Source organism: Acomys russatus, chromosome 4, assembly GCF_903995435.1.
Source record: "Acomys russatus chromosome 4, mAcoRus1.1, whole genome shotgun sequence".
Classification (NCBI taxonomy): Eukaryota; Metazoa; Chordata; class Mammalia; order Rodentia; family Muridae; genus Acomys; species Acomys russatus.
The window spans coordinates 81,652,413-81,669,333 of record NC_067140.1 but is presented as its reverse complement, the minus strand read 5'-3'; the positions used below and the strand labels follow the sequence as shown (position 1 = coordinate 81,669,333).

Below are 16,921 nucleotides of genomic sequence, written 5' to 3'. Positions count from 1 at the left end.
ACCAAGAAAGTGCGACTATCTTGGAATTGACTTTAAAGTCTGAGCAATGAGAAACAACTAAAGAAAAGGGGAGAATCTAAGTTGTCCTTTACCAAAATTAAAATCTACCACATATCAAAGGACATATTGAGCAAGTGAGAAGATGACTCACACAATGGTAGAAAATATGTACAAATCACATGCCCAATAAAGCTCCTTTGGCCAGAATATAGGAAGAAGCATTACAGCCAATACCAAGTCAATAGCCCGAATATAAAAAAAAAAGAATGACTTAAATAAACTGAAGTTTCTCCCAAGAAGACTTCAGCATGGCCCACAAGCACAGGATATGATGTTGAACATAATCCAATCACAGAAAAATGCAAATCAAAAACTCAAAGTATCAAGCTGGCTGTTGGGGTAGTTTTGTTAAAAGAGAAAATAACTGTGACAAGCATGGGGGAATTGGAATCCTTGAACTTCCCTAGTGAGAATATAAAGTGGAGGAATTGCTGTGGCAGACAGTCCTCAGAAGGTAAGCACACAGTTCACAGAAGTGGCGGTTAGTTCTGCCGCCATGAGCTGATGGCTTAAGGAACTGGCCACAGAGATTCCCGCTGTTGACAAGCACCAAGGTGGAAACAGCATACCTGCCCACCAACTAATAAACATGGCAGGTGTAAGGCTCACACTTGAAATCCCATCCCTCAGAAGGCTGAGGTGGAAAGATTACAGGGCCCTTAGCTACATGAGACCCAGTCTCAAAAATGAAAGATAAAATGAAGACTGTGGACACAATGGAATATTATTTAGTTATTTTTATAAGGTGTCATGGCAGACATGTTAACCTATGCTTATCATCCCAACAGTCCTGAGATGGAGGCAGAGGAGTTCCAGGATTTTAAGGCCAGCCCCAACTATGGTGTAAGTTTGAGGCCATGGGCTACATGGACATTATTCCAAGCAAAAACAAATGAAAAATAAAACAGGGTAAACGTTGAAAACATGCTAAGTGGCAGAAGCCAGATATAAATGCCACACACTATAATATTCCATATTATAGTCTCCAGAGCCAGCAAATCCATGGAGACACATGGCAGATTAGTGGTTGCCAGGTTCTTGGGTAGTGGGAAGCAGGGAGTGGCTGCTAATGGACATTGAGTTTCGTTTGGGAGTGATGAAAATGTTCTCAAGTTAGATAGTGGTAATGTTTGCTTAATTCTGGGACTACACTAAAAGCTATTTGTACACATTATAGGATGGATTTTATTACATATGAAGTATTTAATAAAGTTGTTACGAATAGCAAAAAGAGGCAGTTGGACAGGGCTGGTGAATTTCCGACTCTACTATAAAATAAAATCACATGCAGCGTTTCAAACCTGACTGGTCCTGCTTTCCAAAGGCCAGCCGAGCTTTCCTTGTCAAATGAGGGATAAGTTATAAAGTAGACATAAATAAACTTGGAGATACTTCCTTTGAGCTTGCAGGCTGCCTTACGCCCTCTGCCCACTCATCACTGTGCGGCTGGCAGACAGGTCTCTGCCTTCTAAGCATCTTTCACACATCCCACTTCCCTTCTGCTGTGCATGCCACTGTCCTGGAAACTCGGTGTCACAGCTGTCCTCGGGGCATAGAGCTCAAAGAGTCCAATTACTGTATTCTGCCCTGTTTCTGTGGGCTTTAGAAACATAGTCACAGCCACAGAAATCACATTTTGAAAATCTGCTGCCTTTTTTTCCCCCCCTAAATAAATTGCATCCCACTTGGCCCTTTACACAGAGAATGTGTGGCATACACCACGCATCATTTGGCTTAGCTCTTGAGAGTAATTTGCAGTCCCATACTGGTGCTATGTTCTACTGTGGCCTGGGCATAGGGGCTGGGGGTAGTGGTGACGTGTGTAACCTCACCAAGGTTCTATTTTTGTCACCGGAGGTCAGAAGGCAGCTAAGGACCCGTCTGTGAGAGGGTGTTCTTGGACACAGAGCTGAAGGACCAGAGAGCCACCGGCAGAGAAGAGAGGTCCAGGTTTGGAATTCCAAGGCCGAAGGCTTCCGGTCTGTTAGGTTAGCTACTTCAGGCCACAGCTGATATTCAGTGTCCTAAAGGTACTATAGCATTGTGGTTGTGGCTGTTGTTAATTTAAATTATATCCACACTTAATGTGAAAAATATTCCTGTATACTCAGATATACTTTTTATAATTTCCAAGTGTGGGGTGAGTCCTGCTTCTTAATTAACCAGATTGTTGGAATACATAGATGTTACCAAATAAAAATTTCCTGTGGTCTATACCAGGTAAAAGATAGGCACGAGGGAACCATCTCGCTGCATAGCACCCCTTAAAAGGAGAAATCAAATGAGGAGTTACATGATTTTGTACACACGTATTTTATTTCTTGATGACTGCTCAGCCACACAGAGGGCGTGAGTGACTGTAGGTGGGATAACCAGATCTGTTTGCTCTGGAGAAGCAGGCGCAAGTCCTCCAAGGAAAGGCAGGGAGACAGATGGCTGGCTATTGTGTTACAGCCATCATCTGCTGGGGCATGAGCAAATATTAAGTGAAAAATATACATGTGATTGGTGAGAGAGCACAGTGACAACATCGCCAAAGCAGGGAGCACGAGGCTTCTGAACGTCTGTGCTTCAAAGAACGCTGTGTCGAGACGTCAGATGTACAGGGTTAATCCATTTCAAACTGTGGCAAAGCGAACATTTGCCCCCATCTTTGACACTACTGTGCAATATTTTGAATTGAAATGGCCAGTAATCGCCCTTTTTAAAAAATTTTCCATAACAACACAGGCACTAAATTATAGCTGTGCAATTATGTAAACAATGGAAATGCTTCCAGAAGGAATCCTTCCTTTAAAATTTCCATTTTGTGTAATTGTTGGAAGGTTTAGAGCTGTAATAAACAAAATTATTTTACACATTTATCGTTTTAAAGGTCAATTATAAAGAGAACTAAAGAAGCAGCCCTGCGCAGAATGAGTAAGCCAATTTGTGCTGCCGTCACCATATGTTTTCCTTATCACTTATAGTTTTTCCAGTTACTGTGTACATAGCATTCAATTAGAGCGATTCATTTGAGGGGCTGAATGTAGTTTGTGTTTATAGGACTGTGCTTTGGAGGAGAGGAAACAACACTCCTCTATTTGAATTACCTGATTTTTTGCAAGATCAGTGATAAGAGACAGATGTTCTCACCAGTCGCTTTCTCATAAGCTTGAACCTTGTGATAAGCTGCAAAGCCACAGTTGTCATCTTACAGCCTAGCTTTCGCACTCAGCATTGTAGCTTACACATAGACCTTTCACTAAAATGGGAAATGCAGCGTGTGTCCTGTTCACCGTGTGGCGGCAGTTCACAGCGTGGTTTCTTTCCAGCAAAAACAGTATGTCTGCTCCATCCTAGTCAATTTAAAGGATGCGCCGGACTCCTGTTCCGGATCCCTTTTACCTCTACACCTGTTGTTTAGTTTAACTACTTGTTTAGTCTGTTTGGAATGTGTAGAAGAAACTACCAGAATCGCTTGTTTGAGTTAGGTTCTAGAATTCCTCAAAAGGATAAAGCTTAGAAAATGAAAGGGTCATGCTGTCAATTTTGCTTCCAGTTTCCCCCCAAGTTATATACAGGGTCTCTGATCCCTTGTTAAAGGAGTTGCCTTAGGGCACTGATTGCTAGAGCTTCTTAATTTCTGAGGTAATGGATAATACAAGAGACTTCCCTGTGCTATCTCTGAAAGGTTTTAAAATGCCCTTCCTCTGTAGATCATTAAAACATTCTTTCAATAAATTATGCAGACTGAACCTATGAAGTACGTTCTGTGAAGTAAGAATCCTTCATTTTGAGAAACATTGTTTGCTGGCTACACTGTCTACCTCCGTGTGGCCTTTGAAGGCCTCTCGATAAAGCATCTGCTCACATCTGCCTCTCACTGCTGACATGCCGCACCAGGGTGGCCGCAGCCTCTAATCCAGGCCTCGTGGCACCAGTGCTCGAGTTCCTCTCAGGGAGAGTTTGAACACAGGGATATTTCCCAGCAGTGCTTACAACAGAGGCAGGCTTGAGAGAAGGGATTATTTGGTGAGAATAACACCCTCTTTCCTCATCACAACCCTTCCCTACGACTTTCTCAGGGCCGGTGGAGGTGGTACATCCACCACTGTTCGCCCTGTGACATAGCAAACCTCTATTTTAAAAGAGAAATACCTGTCTCAGACTAAGAATTTCCTACAGCTAGTGATGATTTTAGCAAGAAATTAAGCATCATTTGCTTGTTAATTTTATATTGATTTTTAAGGAGTGTTTTCTGTTTCTAACGAAGGGCAACTGTTTTCTAGTATAATTAGTCACTTTGAAAAACATCGACTAGGTAAATCATGCTGGCTCTAGAGGGAGGGCACTATAAAGGGCCTGAGGATCACCTCTTGAGTGACGGTGTGCGGTAACTGCCATTCTGTGGTGTTCACACAGCCCTGTAGGCTGTAAATAAACTATCAGAACCTGAAGGATTTTCTTTTGTATTTCCAAAGATTGATCTTAGTGCCTTGAGGTGGAAGAGTGGGGTAAAAGACCATTTCTCTGCGAGTTAGAAACTGCTGGAGCTCACCCTGGATGTATGGCCCCCTCTCTATTGGAAACATGGATAGCAGATGCTCTCCTGAGTACCATGTGGCTACTCCTAATTTTAAAGTGTTATCTCAAAGATAGACCCTTTGGACTGCTCCATTTCAGTGTAGATAAGGAAAGTAAGCCAGCATGTGTTGGTAATTTGGCTGACTGGTCATATGGCCCTGTCTTTAACCCCCCGCATTAACCCTGCCCCAGTGCTGTCTTTGGTGACTACAGAGAAAGCACACTTTCCCTCCAGGCTCTGCCTTACGTGGGTGGCAAAGCAGGGTAGGCTTGCCATCTGTTACTGTCCCTCTCTTTCCCATCTCTCTGCCCATGGAAGCAGCTTCAGTTGAAGTCCCTGGCCCAGGTCCAAGGACTGGGTGAGCCCCAGGACTTTATCTCAGCTACTCTTGTCTCTCCCATCTCTAGCACTAGTGACAATTTTGTAGTTTCTGAGTGTAGGGTTTCCCCCGCTAGGTATTTATGCATATGCACCAACAAAGTAAATTCACAAGTTATGGTTTCAAGTTTAATAAAGGATTCCGTTTACAATCCCCACAAACCTATTCCAGAAAACCATCTTTAAACCAAAGTTCTAAATTCCAGTGGTGAGAATGGCTCATTTGAGTTCAGCGTGTGCTAAAGGTTTTTGAAACCCATAGACTTCGAGGTTTTAGCTCCTCATCTCAACAGATGGAATTAATGCAAACATAACAAAGCTAACATCCTGGCTGTTTGCATTATTAATCTTCGGATGCATGGCATTCTGCTACCTGGCTAGCCAGGTTTGCACGAATCCTTTCATTGCAGCATATGTCAACAGAAATGTGCTTCCATCTGCTGCTGGATAGCTTGGTGCCTGATATTCTGAGGCAAGGCCCCGGCACAATGCATACCTCTGTGAGTAATTACAGGTGTGTGGTGAGGAGCCCAGGGCATTAATCAGAGGCTTAATTACGAAAAGGGTAGATCTTTTGTTCCACTCCTGGAGCACGAGTCTACTACACACTTTCTAACCTGCAGCATCCATCTGCTCAGCCCGGAGAATGTTTGTCTTGGCTGATAGGAACCCTAAGAGTATCGCAGGATGTGATTAAAGCCGGCTTAAATATTAACTGGGAAGAAACCTTGGCTTGGTTTTTTTCCATGCCTTCCTTTTATATCTCTACTTATCTGTCATCTATCTATCTCTATCAAATATTTATCTCATCTTTTATCTATAAATCATATATAAATCCTTTTATTTATAATAAAAAGTCCACTGAAATTTCAAAACTTCAAGTTTTAAGCGAAACTGCTTATCAATATGTGAGCACTAATATAATAACTATTATATGGTAATTTGAAACATATAAAAAGCATTATATATATTTATTTAATGTATCTACTTTAAGAAAAATGTCTCGGGGGAAATGTTTTATGAGCACATACAAGTTGTTTAAGAAGACAAGTCATGAAATGAGGTGAATCTTATTATGAAGGGCCTGAGATAACCTTGGAAATTAGCATGTGGCTGTGCTTTGCTCTGATTTAATAGTTAAGTCGGGACTATTTGGAAGGGCTTGTTCAGATAGCTCCACTGACAGCCAAGCCTCTTATACTTTGCTATTTACTTGTATGTGGACACTGTCAGTTGCACTGCAGCACGTCACATAGCTAAAGTACTTACTTTAGTGTGTGGGCTTGATTTGTGTGCCTGGCCAGGATCCGTGTAGAAGAAGATGGTGGCTTTCATACTAATCCTGCTTCTACATGCACACACTCACACAGATGGCTTTAGAGGGGGTGCCTGCCGTGGTGATGTCAACATTGTCCCGTGGTGGATCTGATCCGGCACAGGCGGGAATGGGGGTGGGGTGCTGGGGGCCAGCCAGCCCTCCACAGGTGTCCATTATAGACGCAGAATGGAGATCTGCTGGGGAGACGCTCCTGATGCCGAGCTCTGGCCAATGGTTGCTGTTGGCTCTGTGTTCGCATCTCCTGCGCACATCAGATCCGTGGCAAGCCCCTGACCTCACGCATGTTACAGCATTACCTTAAGCGCATTCCCACTTCTCAGTGCCTGAAGCTCACAGGAGTGGTCATTTCATTCCCTTTGCCTATAAAACTGTCTAACTGTGGCTTGAACCTCTGGGGACTGGAGCTAAAAAAGGAGCCAAGTTTTTATTTTACTGTCAGGTGTTTGTAAGTTTTATTTATATGTCTGTCTTGGCACTCCTGTAGCTTGTCCAAGAAGCCTGTTGTCAAGTGGAATGCAGGACAGATGTTTAGCTAGCCTCAGTGGCACAGTGTGAGTTTTGGATGTGTCATCTTACAGCTTGGTATGTCCCTTTACCAAAAGATGTGTCTGCAAGCCATTGGAGTTACGCACCTCCTACACTCTTTGACTTAAAAACGTATCGATGCCCTGCTGTCTCGCTAGTGGTGGTTGTGCATACACACAATGAAACTACTGAATTTTGTTCTTAGGATTACAGTTGTGTTTCTGTATTTTCTTTTTCAGGATGTCTTAAACACCATCATAAGAAACTGCTCACCCCGCTTTTTCTCCCTGGGTTTGCCTGGCTTCTCAATGCTGGTGGGGGACTTCATCACTGCGGCTGCCAGGGTCCTCAGCACGGACATGCTGGCGGTGAGTGTGGCAATGTGCAGCGTCCCAGCGCCTGGGAGACGACTACACAGTTGCTAACAGAGCCTGGGAGACTACACAGTTGCTAACAAGGCTCAGATTTCTCCACTCTTAACAGGTGCTGACTCATTAGTGCGATGTGAAACTGGGCTCTCCGAGCAGATACCCTGGCAGCTGATCTGTGAAATTGTAGGATAAGATGACATACTGGTACTGGAAAGGCGTTTCATCAAAAGGCCAAAGTGTGAGAAATCATATCCCCACTAATATGTCAGTACATTTACACGAAAGCAGGGCCTGTCTTACAGACTCTTATTAGTATCCACCAGAAAATGACATTATGGACACAAATACAATAAAGAGAGAGTTTGAAGTTGTTGTTCTGTTAAATTTAGTTTTGCTTATTGTGAGTCTTGTAGAAAGAAATAGAATTTTGTGGTCTTTGGGATCAGATCTAGGGTCTCATGTTTGTTGAGCTTGCATTCTATCACTAAGGCGTACCCTAGCTCTGAAAATATTTCTTTAAAATATTAGAACACTATTTTTTTTTACCAGAAATGAATATATATTCTTATTAATGTGTGGGAAAACTCTTAAAATTTTTTTATTAGTAATTTTTTTTTCTTTTTCGTGGGAGGGTGTTTTTTGGTTTTTTGAGACAGGGTTTCTCTGTGTAGCTTTGGCTGTCCTGGACTCCCTCTGCAGACCAGGCTGGCCTCAAACTCATAGAGATCCTCCTGCCCCTGTCTCCCGAGTGCTGGGATGAAAGGTGTGCACCACCACCCAGCACGACTAATTCTTGTACTAAATTGGAAGCAGGTGGGCCCGCTGAGCACGGGGAGCAGAGAGGGAGGCTGTCCCTGTCTATCTTTACCCAGCCAAGGCCTTAGACTGCAAGCCAGCACTTCCACTGAGGTTTACAGGGCCTTCTCCCACTCGTGCTGCACATGTGGACTGTTGGTCTGTTGAGTCAGCGCCCCTCACACACTGTAAAGACAGTGAGATTCTGATTTGTCAGGAATGTAGGTGAAGTCAGCAGGAGTAGTCAGAACTGTAAATTTTGTCTGATACCTGGGCAATTTCTCATTTTCCACTGGAGGCAGTTAATACTTTTAGAATTGATAATTTGTGTTCATATTTTTATGCCCTAATGTCTTCTTCTAAGGCTAACTTAGAAAGTAAAGAGAAGGGAAGAGGCCAGAACAAAAGGGAAGATTTAGAAAAGGAAAAAATGAGGAAGAAAGGTGTCAGATTTCTTTAAGATGTGCCAGTTTTTCTTGCTTGACTATTTCTGAATTGGGGGAAATCATCTTTTAAGAACTTCCCTGTTAAATGTTACCCCTTCAAGTCACATTGAAAAAATAACAAGACACAGGCAAGAGAACCATACTTTGTTAGAATTTTATTACTTGCCAGGAGTATTTCTGTGGGACATGTACAACATGTGTAGCCCTTTATAGGAGAGCAAATTGGTACAGCCATTGTTGAAAATGGAGTAACTTTTAAAAATTAATAAAACCACTAAGTGATGTGATAATTCTGCTGAGATGTGTGGGCAAAGGAAGCAGAAGCAGCATGTGGAGTGAGAGCTGCCCTCGTGCTCACGGCGGCATTACCACAGGGTAGCCTTCGTGCTCATGGCGGCATTACCCCAGGGTAGCCCTCATGCTCATGGTGGCATTACCCCAGGGTAGCCCTCGTGCTCACCGGCGGCATTACCCCAGGGTAGCCCTCCTGCTCACAGCAGCATTATCCCAGGGTAGCCCTCGTCCTCACGGTGGCATTATCCCAGGTCAGCCCTTGTGCTCATGGTGGCATTATCCCAGGTTAGACCTCGTGCTCACGGTGGCATTATCCCAGGTTAGCCCTCGTGCTCACGGCGGCATTATCCCAGGTTAGCCCTCATGCTCACGGTGGCATTATCCCAGGTTAGCCCTCGTGCTCACGGCGGCATTATCCCAGGTTAGCCCTCATGCTCACGGCAGCATTATCCCAGGTTAGCAAGTTAGAGTAGCAACTTGCCATGTGTGTACCTGTGGACGAGCACGTGTGGCACACATGGTAGACTAGTTTTCATCCTTAAAAACAAAGAAATCTTGTCATCTTGACAGCATGAGTGATCCCAGAGGCCACTGTGCCTGGGAAATAAGCCAGACGTGGGCCTGCATCGTCTCTGTGACATGTGAAATAGTGAACGGCAAATGGACAGAGACAAGGCTGGTGTTTGCTAAGGGCTGAGGCGTAAATGGGGTGATAGTGGTCAGAGTGTAGAAAGTTCTGGTAAGTCTCTGAGAGCTCCTGTCCTGTGCAACATGATGATATAGGTCTCAGAATTGTGGCTTTCCTTTTACAGTGTGTGTGCTTTTAACAGTACACACACACACACACACACACACACACACACACACACACACACACACACACACACACACACATATCACCCCCTCAACCAGTGCCTCTCAACCTTCTAATGATGTGGCCCTTTAATGCAGTTCATCATGCTGTGGAGACCCCAACCATAAAACTATTTTGTTGCTACTTCATAACTATAATTTTGCAACTGTTATGACTTGTAATGTAAATATCTGATATGTAGGATATCTAATAGGCAACCCCTGTGGGGGTTTCAATCCATAAGCTGAGAAATAAGTGTATATGATTTTATCTGTCATACCTCAGAAATGCTAAAGAAAAAAAATAGCTTTCCAAAATGGTGTTTTAAATGGAGAGACTATGAATATAAAGGAAGCGTGATGCTGTGACTTCCTGTCCTGTATAAATGCGAGGATTGAAGCCATGCACCTGGTGAGAGGGCTTGGCTGGAACACACCTGCTCAGCCACAGGTATCACAGTTAATTAGGAATATGACGTATCCCTGCTTGCCCAGGCAACTACAGAGAGAAAGAAACGCATGCACAGGAACAGATCACCAAAGAAATCTGTGGAAGCTTCTACATAGCTGCCATATTTAACAGCCAAAGCTAGAACCAGTCCAAATATCCATCGGAAGCAAATCAAAAACCTGTGTGCACATACCACGGGGTGCTGTGTAACAGTGTACAGCAGCGAGCCCCAGGTCTAGATCGCTCTTGGACTGAGTAGATCTGTGAGTGAAGAAGACAGAACTATAGCCGACACCCCAGTGTTATGTCCTAAGGAAATGGGCAGTTCCAGCAAGGGAGACTCTCGGGCTCTTTGGAAATTATCCCAAAAGCCACGTGATAAAAAATGCTTATAATGCAAGGGAGCTGAGAGCCGTGTCAGATGAGACTGAGCCTGGCGGTATCTGCTGGGCATGTACCCTGGAAGTCATTAGCCTAAGTGCTCACCATGCCTGACTTTAGCACACGTTAGGAGTCCGCAGTAGTCACCAGCCCTTCATATTTAGTCACTAAGCAAAGCATTTCACACGGACTTTATCCCCAGTGCTCCGTCCCCAGCTGGCATTGTCTTTCCCCCTTCTCTCTCTGGGTAACTACCTTCAGCTCCCCTCCTTATGGATGCCCTCGCTCTTTACTTGAACAATAACGCTGGTCGTTCTCATTTGCTCTGCTCTGTCACGAATGCCAAAATGACTTAAAGCAGCCACGACAGAGCTATTTGCCATTCTAATTCTGAATGCGCCTGTAGACTAGTTTTTATAGCACTTGTTTAGATCAAATATAGAGATGTTTTTCGTTCCCTGGAAATTCACATTTTCATCTAAGCACACTTCTCTTGCCTAACCAGGAAAAGAACCGGAAATAGTTTGGCACTTTATACCGAGAAGGAAAAATGATAAAGATTCCCTCTCAAAACCAGAACGAAGTAAAATATGTTCCTCAAGCTTCCAGCCTATGTAAAGAAACCTTGTGTTTCCCTCCTCGTGTGCAGGCGCCCCGCTCAGAAGCTCTCACTCTCCTCGGTTCCCTCGTCTGCTTCCCAAATACCTACCAGGACATCCCCCTGCTGCAGTCAGTGCCAGAAGTGAGTGAGGTCATCACAGGGAGCGGAGATGTCAAGGTACCTACTGCCTCTCGAGTTGAGCATCCGCTGCTGCGCTCCACCACTGTGTCTTCCAGACTGTGCACTCAGCTGTCTGTCTCCTTTAAAAGCCTCAGTAGCTGTTTTCAGAAGAATGCACTGTATGTACTGTGAATGTATCAGATTCACAGCGTATTGCAGTTAGACCTGATAGCTCTGTTCCTCTGCTGGTTTTTTTTTTTTTTTTTTCAATTAGATCTGTTTATCGTTCCTAGGGATCATAATTAAGTAATGAATCATCATTTGTAATAATTCTGTTAGCTTAGTTACGCTGCATTAGCGTAGCAAATGAATTTATAAGAAATAATTCCAATAAGCAAAATATTCAGTCCCATTGCTGGCCTGATTAAATGCTACTAATAACCTGAAATTCCAAATTATTTCTTGGGGAATAAAAGGAAGCATTTTTTTTCTGACCTCAGCTGGCTTTTGAAGCAAAGAAAGAGCCCCAGCATCAGTCAATCAATCTGCAATACCTGATTATAATCTGTAATTCAATGTACAGTGTCTAATCCAATCAAAATAAAATGGAGATTTTCCTATCTGGAAGTCTCAGATGCTTTGCTTGATTTCTACTGGATCCCTAGAAATGCTGTGCTGCAGGTTGGCTCAGCTACCCAGGGAGGCACTTGCTGAGGCGAGCCAGCTTCTCCCTGAAGGAAGGGCCGTCCTAACTCTGTGGCCTTTTGCTAGCTCCAGGGTGCCTGTGACATGGTCGGCACAAGCGGGAAACCAACAGTGACATCAAATTTTCATTTACTGAATTTTGTGTTTTTAGCATTACCTCATAAATATTTTACTGAAGAATGCTACCGAGGAACCAAATGAATGTGCAAGGTAAATGATGAATGAGAGGTAAACTGTTAGAATTTTAAGAAGCACATTTCTGTATAAACGGTTAATGTCTTTAAAACTTTTATGTTTTTCTCACACGCACTGCAATGTGTAGTAAGCATTATGTCAGAAGGTTGCTATGCTCAGCTGCCTAAGTGGTCACCATGACTACTGGAAGGTGCACACTTTTACATAAGAAAGTGCAAGATTAGAAATGAATGATGTCTTCAGTAAGCAGGAGGGATAGAGCAACAGTCTGTGTTTTAGGCAGAAATTCTTAACCGCAGGTGATCTGTGCCTCGGGAGACATTTGGCAATGTGTGGAAACATTTGGGTGCTTCTGCCAAGCACCTAAGACTGCTACGGTCTGTGACCAAGGTAGGCGGCTTTCAATGCCAGCTGTGGATAAGAAGTCCCTACCTCTCCTCTCAAGGTGCAGGCCAAGCTGGGAACGCTGTTGGGAGAGCGCCCATCTCTCAAACTCAACATCCAACCTTGTGAGGCCACTTCAGCCTCTTGAGTGCCTCAAGGCAATTAGCACATGCCCTGGCCATTAGGCACATGGGAAGACAGAGGCCTATCATCCTTTACTGTCTTGTGAACTCTTGTGATTGCAAAGTTTATTAATTTTTGTACATTTCTCAACTTCACTTAACTTCAATAGCCAGGTTGGTCCAGTTCCCCCAGTCTGCTCCCAGAAGCTGTGCACATTACCAGTTTGTTAGCAGTGAACTAGCCTAGGTGTGAGATACATCCACCAGGCCTGCAGACTCTGCTTCAGGAAGTTACATCACATGCAAAGGGTGTAGTTTCCCACCCCCGTCACGCCCTCACCCTGTTGGGATGTCAGGCCAAAGAGTCACAAAACACGGGCTCTTTCTTCTGCAATGGTAGGGTTAGTCCCCTGCATCTTAGGAGATCTCACTAGCAAAAGTGTCCGAGAGTTTGTCCATCCCCTCTCCGCGGTTAAGTGTCTTGTGTGTTCTCTGGCTGGATGCTGGTCTTCTTAGGTGATGTCATCGTTAGTTTTTTCAAACAGTAAGTTTTTGTTCTTGCTTGCCTCTCTGTGTTTGTTTTTATTTCCAGCTGTGGGCTCTTGCACTCTTCTACTTGAGATGTTCTTTCGTTACTTCTTAAAGATGTGTATTTGGTGTATTTTTATCTCTCCTCCTTTAACGTTTATGAGTGTGGTTAAGGGCTTATTGTTAAGGGCTACCTTTTCCAGATTTTTACATTTTAATATGGAATAGTTTTCAATTGATTTTTTCTACTTTTCATTATGATTCCTTCATGGGATCATTTGTGGGTTTGGTTTGTTTGTTTTTTTTTTTTTCCTAAACATATGGTTATTTCTATCTTTGAAAAATTTTTTAGATTTATCTCTTTTTTATTTTATATGAGTTAGTATTTTTCCTGAAACTAGAGTTATGCATGGAAGTGAGTTGTCATGTTGGTGCTAGAAACTGGACCCTGGTCCTTTGCAAGAGCAACAAGTGCTCTTAGTCACTGACCCATCTCCACCCTCTCTCTGTCTTTTACTGCTACTTTTGCCTCAAGTAATACAGCGTCGATCAAAATGTATGTGTTAATGTTTACTTTATGCCGCTGTGTGTCGTCAGTTTTAGCAGATGTCCCATATCTTAGTGAAAATAATGTGCGTAGAGGCTAGAGAGATGGCTCAGGCGCTGAGAGCACACTCACAGTGTGGCTCAGGCGCTGAGAGCACACTCACAGAGTGACTCAGGCGCTGAGAGCACACTCACAGTGTGGCTCAGGCGCTGAGAGCACACTCACAGAGTGGCTCAGGCGCTGAGAGCACACTCACAGAGTGGCTCAGGCGCTGAGAGCACACTCACAGTGTGGCTCAGGCGCTGAGAGCACACTCACAGAGTGGCTCAGGCGCTGAGAGCACACTCACAGTGTGGCTCAGGCGCTGAGAGCACACTCACAGAGTGGCTCAGGCGCTGAGAGCACACTCACAGAGTGGCTCAGGCGCTGAGAGCACACTCACAGAGTGGCTCAGGCGCTGAGAGCACACTCACAGAGTGGCTCACAGCAGTCTATAACTGTCTATAACAGTCCAGTCCCAGTGGTCCAGTGTCCGGGTCTGGCCTCCTTGAGTGCTATAGATATACATGCAAAACACTCATAAAATAAAAATTAAAAATACTATTTTTAAAAAGAGAAAGGAGGGAATGTACATACTCTTCTTTAATTATTAGGTGTACTGTTCTAGACATAACCTTACATTGTTTCATATAGTCTGCATTCCTTCTTGGATTATTATTATTATTATTACTATTATTACTATTAATTTATTGTTTACTGAACTATAAGTTAAAAGCTTCCTACTGTTGTACATTAATCTAATTTCTGATATTTTTGTCAAAGGCTGTGTTATTAGTTGCATAGGCATTTGGAATTGTCCTATCTCTAGTGAATTAATGTATTTATGTTTGTATGGCTCTCTTTATTTCTATGGATGGTTTGTTTTATTTTAGAGACTACTTTATCTTCTCCTGGTTCTATACTATATCATACTTTTCATCTTTTAAAAATAGCTTTTCTGTATTCTCTTTATGATGCCTTTGCAAAAGCTGTGTATATCTGGATTTTATGATCGTATAAAGTTGTGCGATCTTCATCTTTTAACTAAAACTTTAGTTTATTTGTATTTGTTATTACCAGTGATTTTTTGGGCATGTTTTTCATCTTATTTAATTTTTATTTTTAACTGGAGCTCCTAAGTATTTCTCCTGTTTATTACCTATATTTCCTGCCTTTTTTCCTATGCTTCCTTTATTGGCTTTTAATTTTTATTTTCCATAGTCAATTTCATTGTCGTGGATTTCCATTCAGTTCTCATAACAGTTTTTAACAGTCTTGAAGTTAGTCTATCTTTACCCCTCTTCTAAACAGCATGTCCCCTGAAACATCTTCTACTTTCTCCCTACACTGCCCCTTTCCTGAGCTCACGCTAACTCCCATCACTGCTTAGCATCCGTGCATGTTAAAGTAACCCAGCAGCTGGCCTAGGCCTAGTCTCATGCACTCTAGCCAGTCTGTAAATGCTTGTCAGCCATTTCAAAATCATATACATGGCCTTTTTAGTGAATCTTTTGTGTATCCCAGCTAGCTATCAAACTATACACTTAATACCTAAGTTGAATGTCTTAACACCCAGATGCAGTACAACCGTAGGTAAATCCTCTAGTGCCTTCTGATAGCCCCTGTCCTACTGAGCCTGAGCCCTCAGACTTAACCTCCCTAAACAAAAGTATTATCTACTCAGGTTTCAAGCCCAAGGTTTTGTGGAGTATCTTTGATTTTTTTTCTCATGCCTATCAAATAATCTTTATAATTTCTTTCCCTAACTTGCTTTATTTATAGGAAGTCACGTTTCTTTGAAGAATAGTTTATTACTGGCATGTCGTTTAGAAGAAATAACAGTGAAAATGTATTTATTTAGAAAGTTATTTAAAAATCAAATATAGTGTTTGTCTTTCATTTGAAGTATATACTATATACTTTGTAAAGAAAACAACTACAAGCCCAACTTTAAATAATCTAAGATCTATGCTTTTTGCTCCTTCTCAAAATTATCTTAACAATAAAATGTAATAATAGTTTAGAGTCAATAAAACCGGTAACATGGATTATGGTAGTTAATGAAAATATACCACTTGTTTCATAAAATATTTAAGTACACTGAATTTAAATTTCATGAACATTTTAAGTAAAATTGGTGATTTTGTTCATCCTGAAAACTGATTCACTGGAAGTTCTTTATGATTTCTCTCAAGGAAAGTGTTGTGTTAATGTATCTGTAGTTGTTGCTCCTTTAAATGAATAGATTTACAAGTATTTTTTCATTTTAAAATATATTAAATTTCAAGAGTGTTTTTCTGCTTTTGCTTCTCTTTTGAAAGATGCATCGCCATTTGCTCCCTTGGAGTCTGGATCTGTGAAGAGCTTGCACACTGTGCCAGCCACCCTCAGGTGAAGGACGCCATCAATGTGATAGGTGTGACTTTGAAGGTATTCCCATTTCTTTCTTTTTTTTTTTTTTTTAATTTTTTTATTAATTTATTCTTGTTACATCTCAATGTTTATCCCATCCCTTGTATCCTCCCATGCTCCCCTCCCCCCCATTTTCCCATTATTCCCCTCCCCGATGACTGTTCCTGAGGGGGATTACCTCCCCCTGTATATGCTCATAGGGTATCAAGTCTCTTCTTGAGGTATTCCCATTTCTTGATGCTTTTTTGACATTAAGTTCTCTCCCAGGATTTTAGCCAATTTCAGCTTTAATCGTCTGCAAGGCTGCTAGTGGCTGCCTCCCTATTGGCACTTGTTCTTAGGTCATGCATAGACTTGAGTGTTTGTGGACCAGGCCGAAGCCAGTTAGGGCTCCTGTCGTGGCTGGACATCCTAGGGTATAAGAAGGTGAGGTTTCAAACCGTGACTAGGACAGGAACCTGCAGCTTCCACTTGGGAGGTCCACCTGCTACCTGAACATGAGGCCTTTGGGCCGTCTTCCCTCTTGGCTTTGTTAATGAGAGATGTACTGTTTTTTGAGCATCACACAAAATAGGCCACAGGTTACTTTGTAGAATTTCTGTGATAAGGTGAGCACCACAATCCCTGTTTTACACCAGGGGGAATCAAGTCCCGGAGAAGTCCAGAGAAGTACAGGCATGAATGGAGGCTCCAGCATTGAGAGTACATGTGTGTGATGCACAGGACACAGCTGAGCTTCCACTGTACCATTCGGCCGCCTCCTAAAGCAGAGCTTGCATCCTGCCTCCTTGGCTCCTGCGTAGAAACCG

At 42.8% G+C, this 16,921-nt stretch overlaps 1 protein-coding gene across 1 annotated transcript in view; it reads left to right on the top strand.

Annotated features, from left to right (window-relative positions):
- Ralgapa2 (Ral GTPase activating protein catalytic subunit alpha 2) overlaps positions 1-16,921 on the top strand; it is a 282,989-nt gene that overhangs the window by 163,285 nt on the left and 102,783 nt on the right. Inside the window, exons 25-28 of the mRNA XM_051144780.1 lie at positions 7,109-7,237; positions 11,109-11,237; positions 12,037-12,095; positions 16,022-16,130. Of these exons, the coding sequence (XP_051000737.1) occupies positions 7,109-7,237; positions 11,109-11,237; positions 12,037-12,095; positions 16,022-16,130 (426 nt within the window). The remainder of the gene's footprint in view (positions 1-7,108; positions 7,238-11,108; positions 11,238-12,036; positions 12,096-16,021; positions 16,131-16,921) is intronic.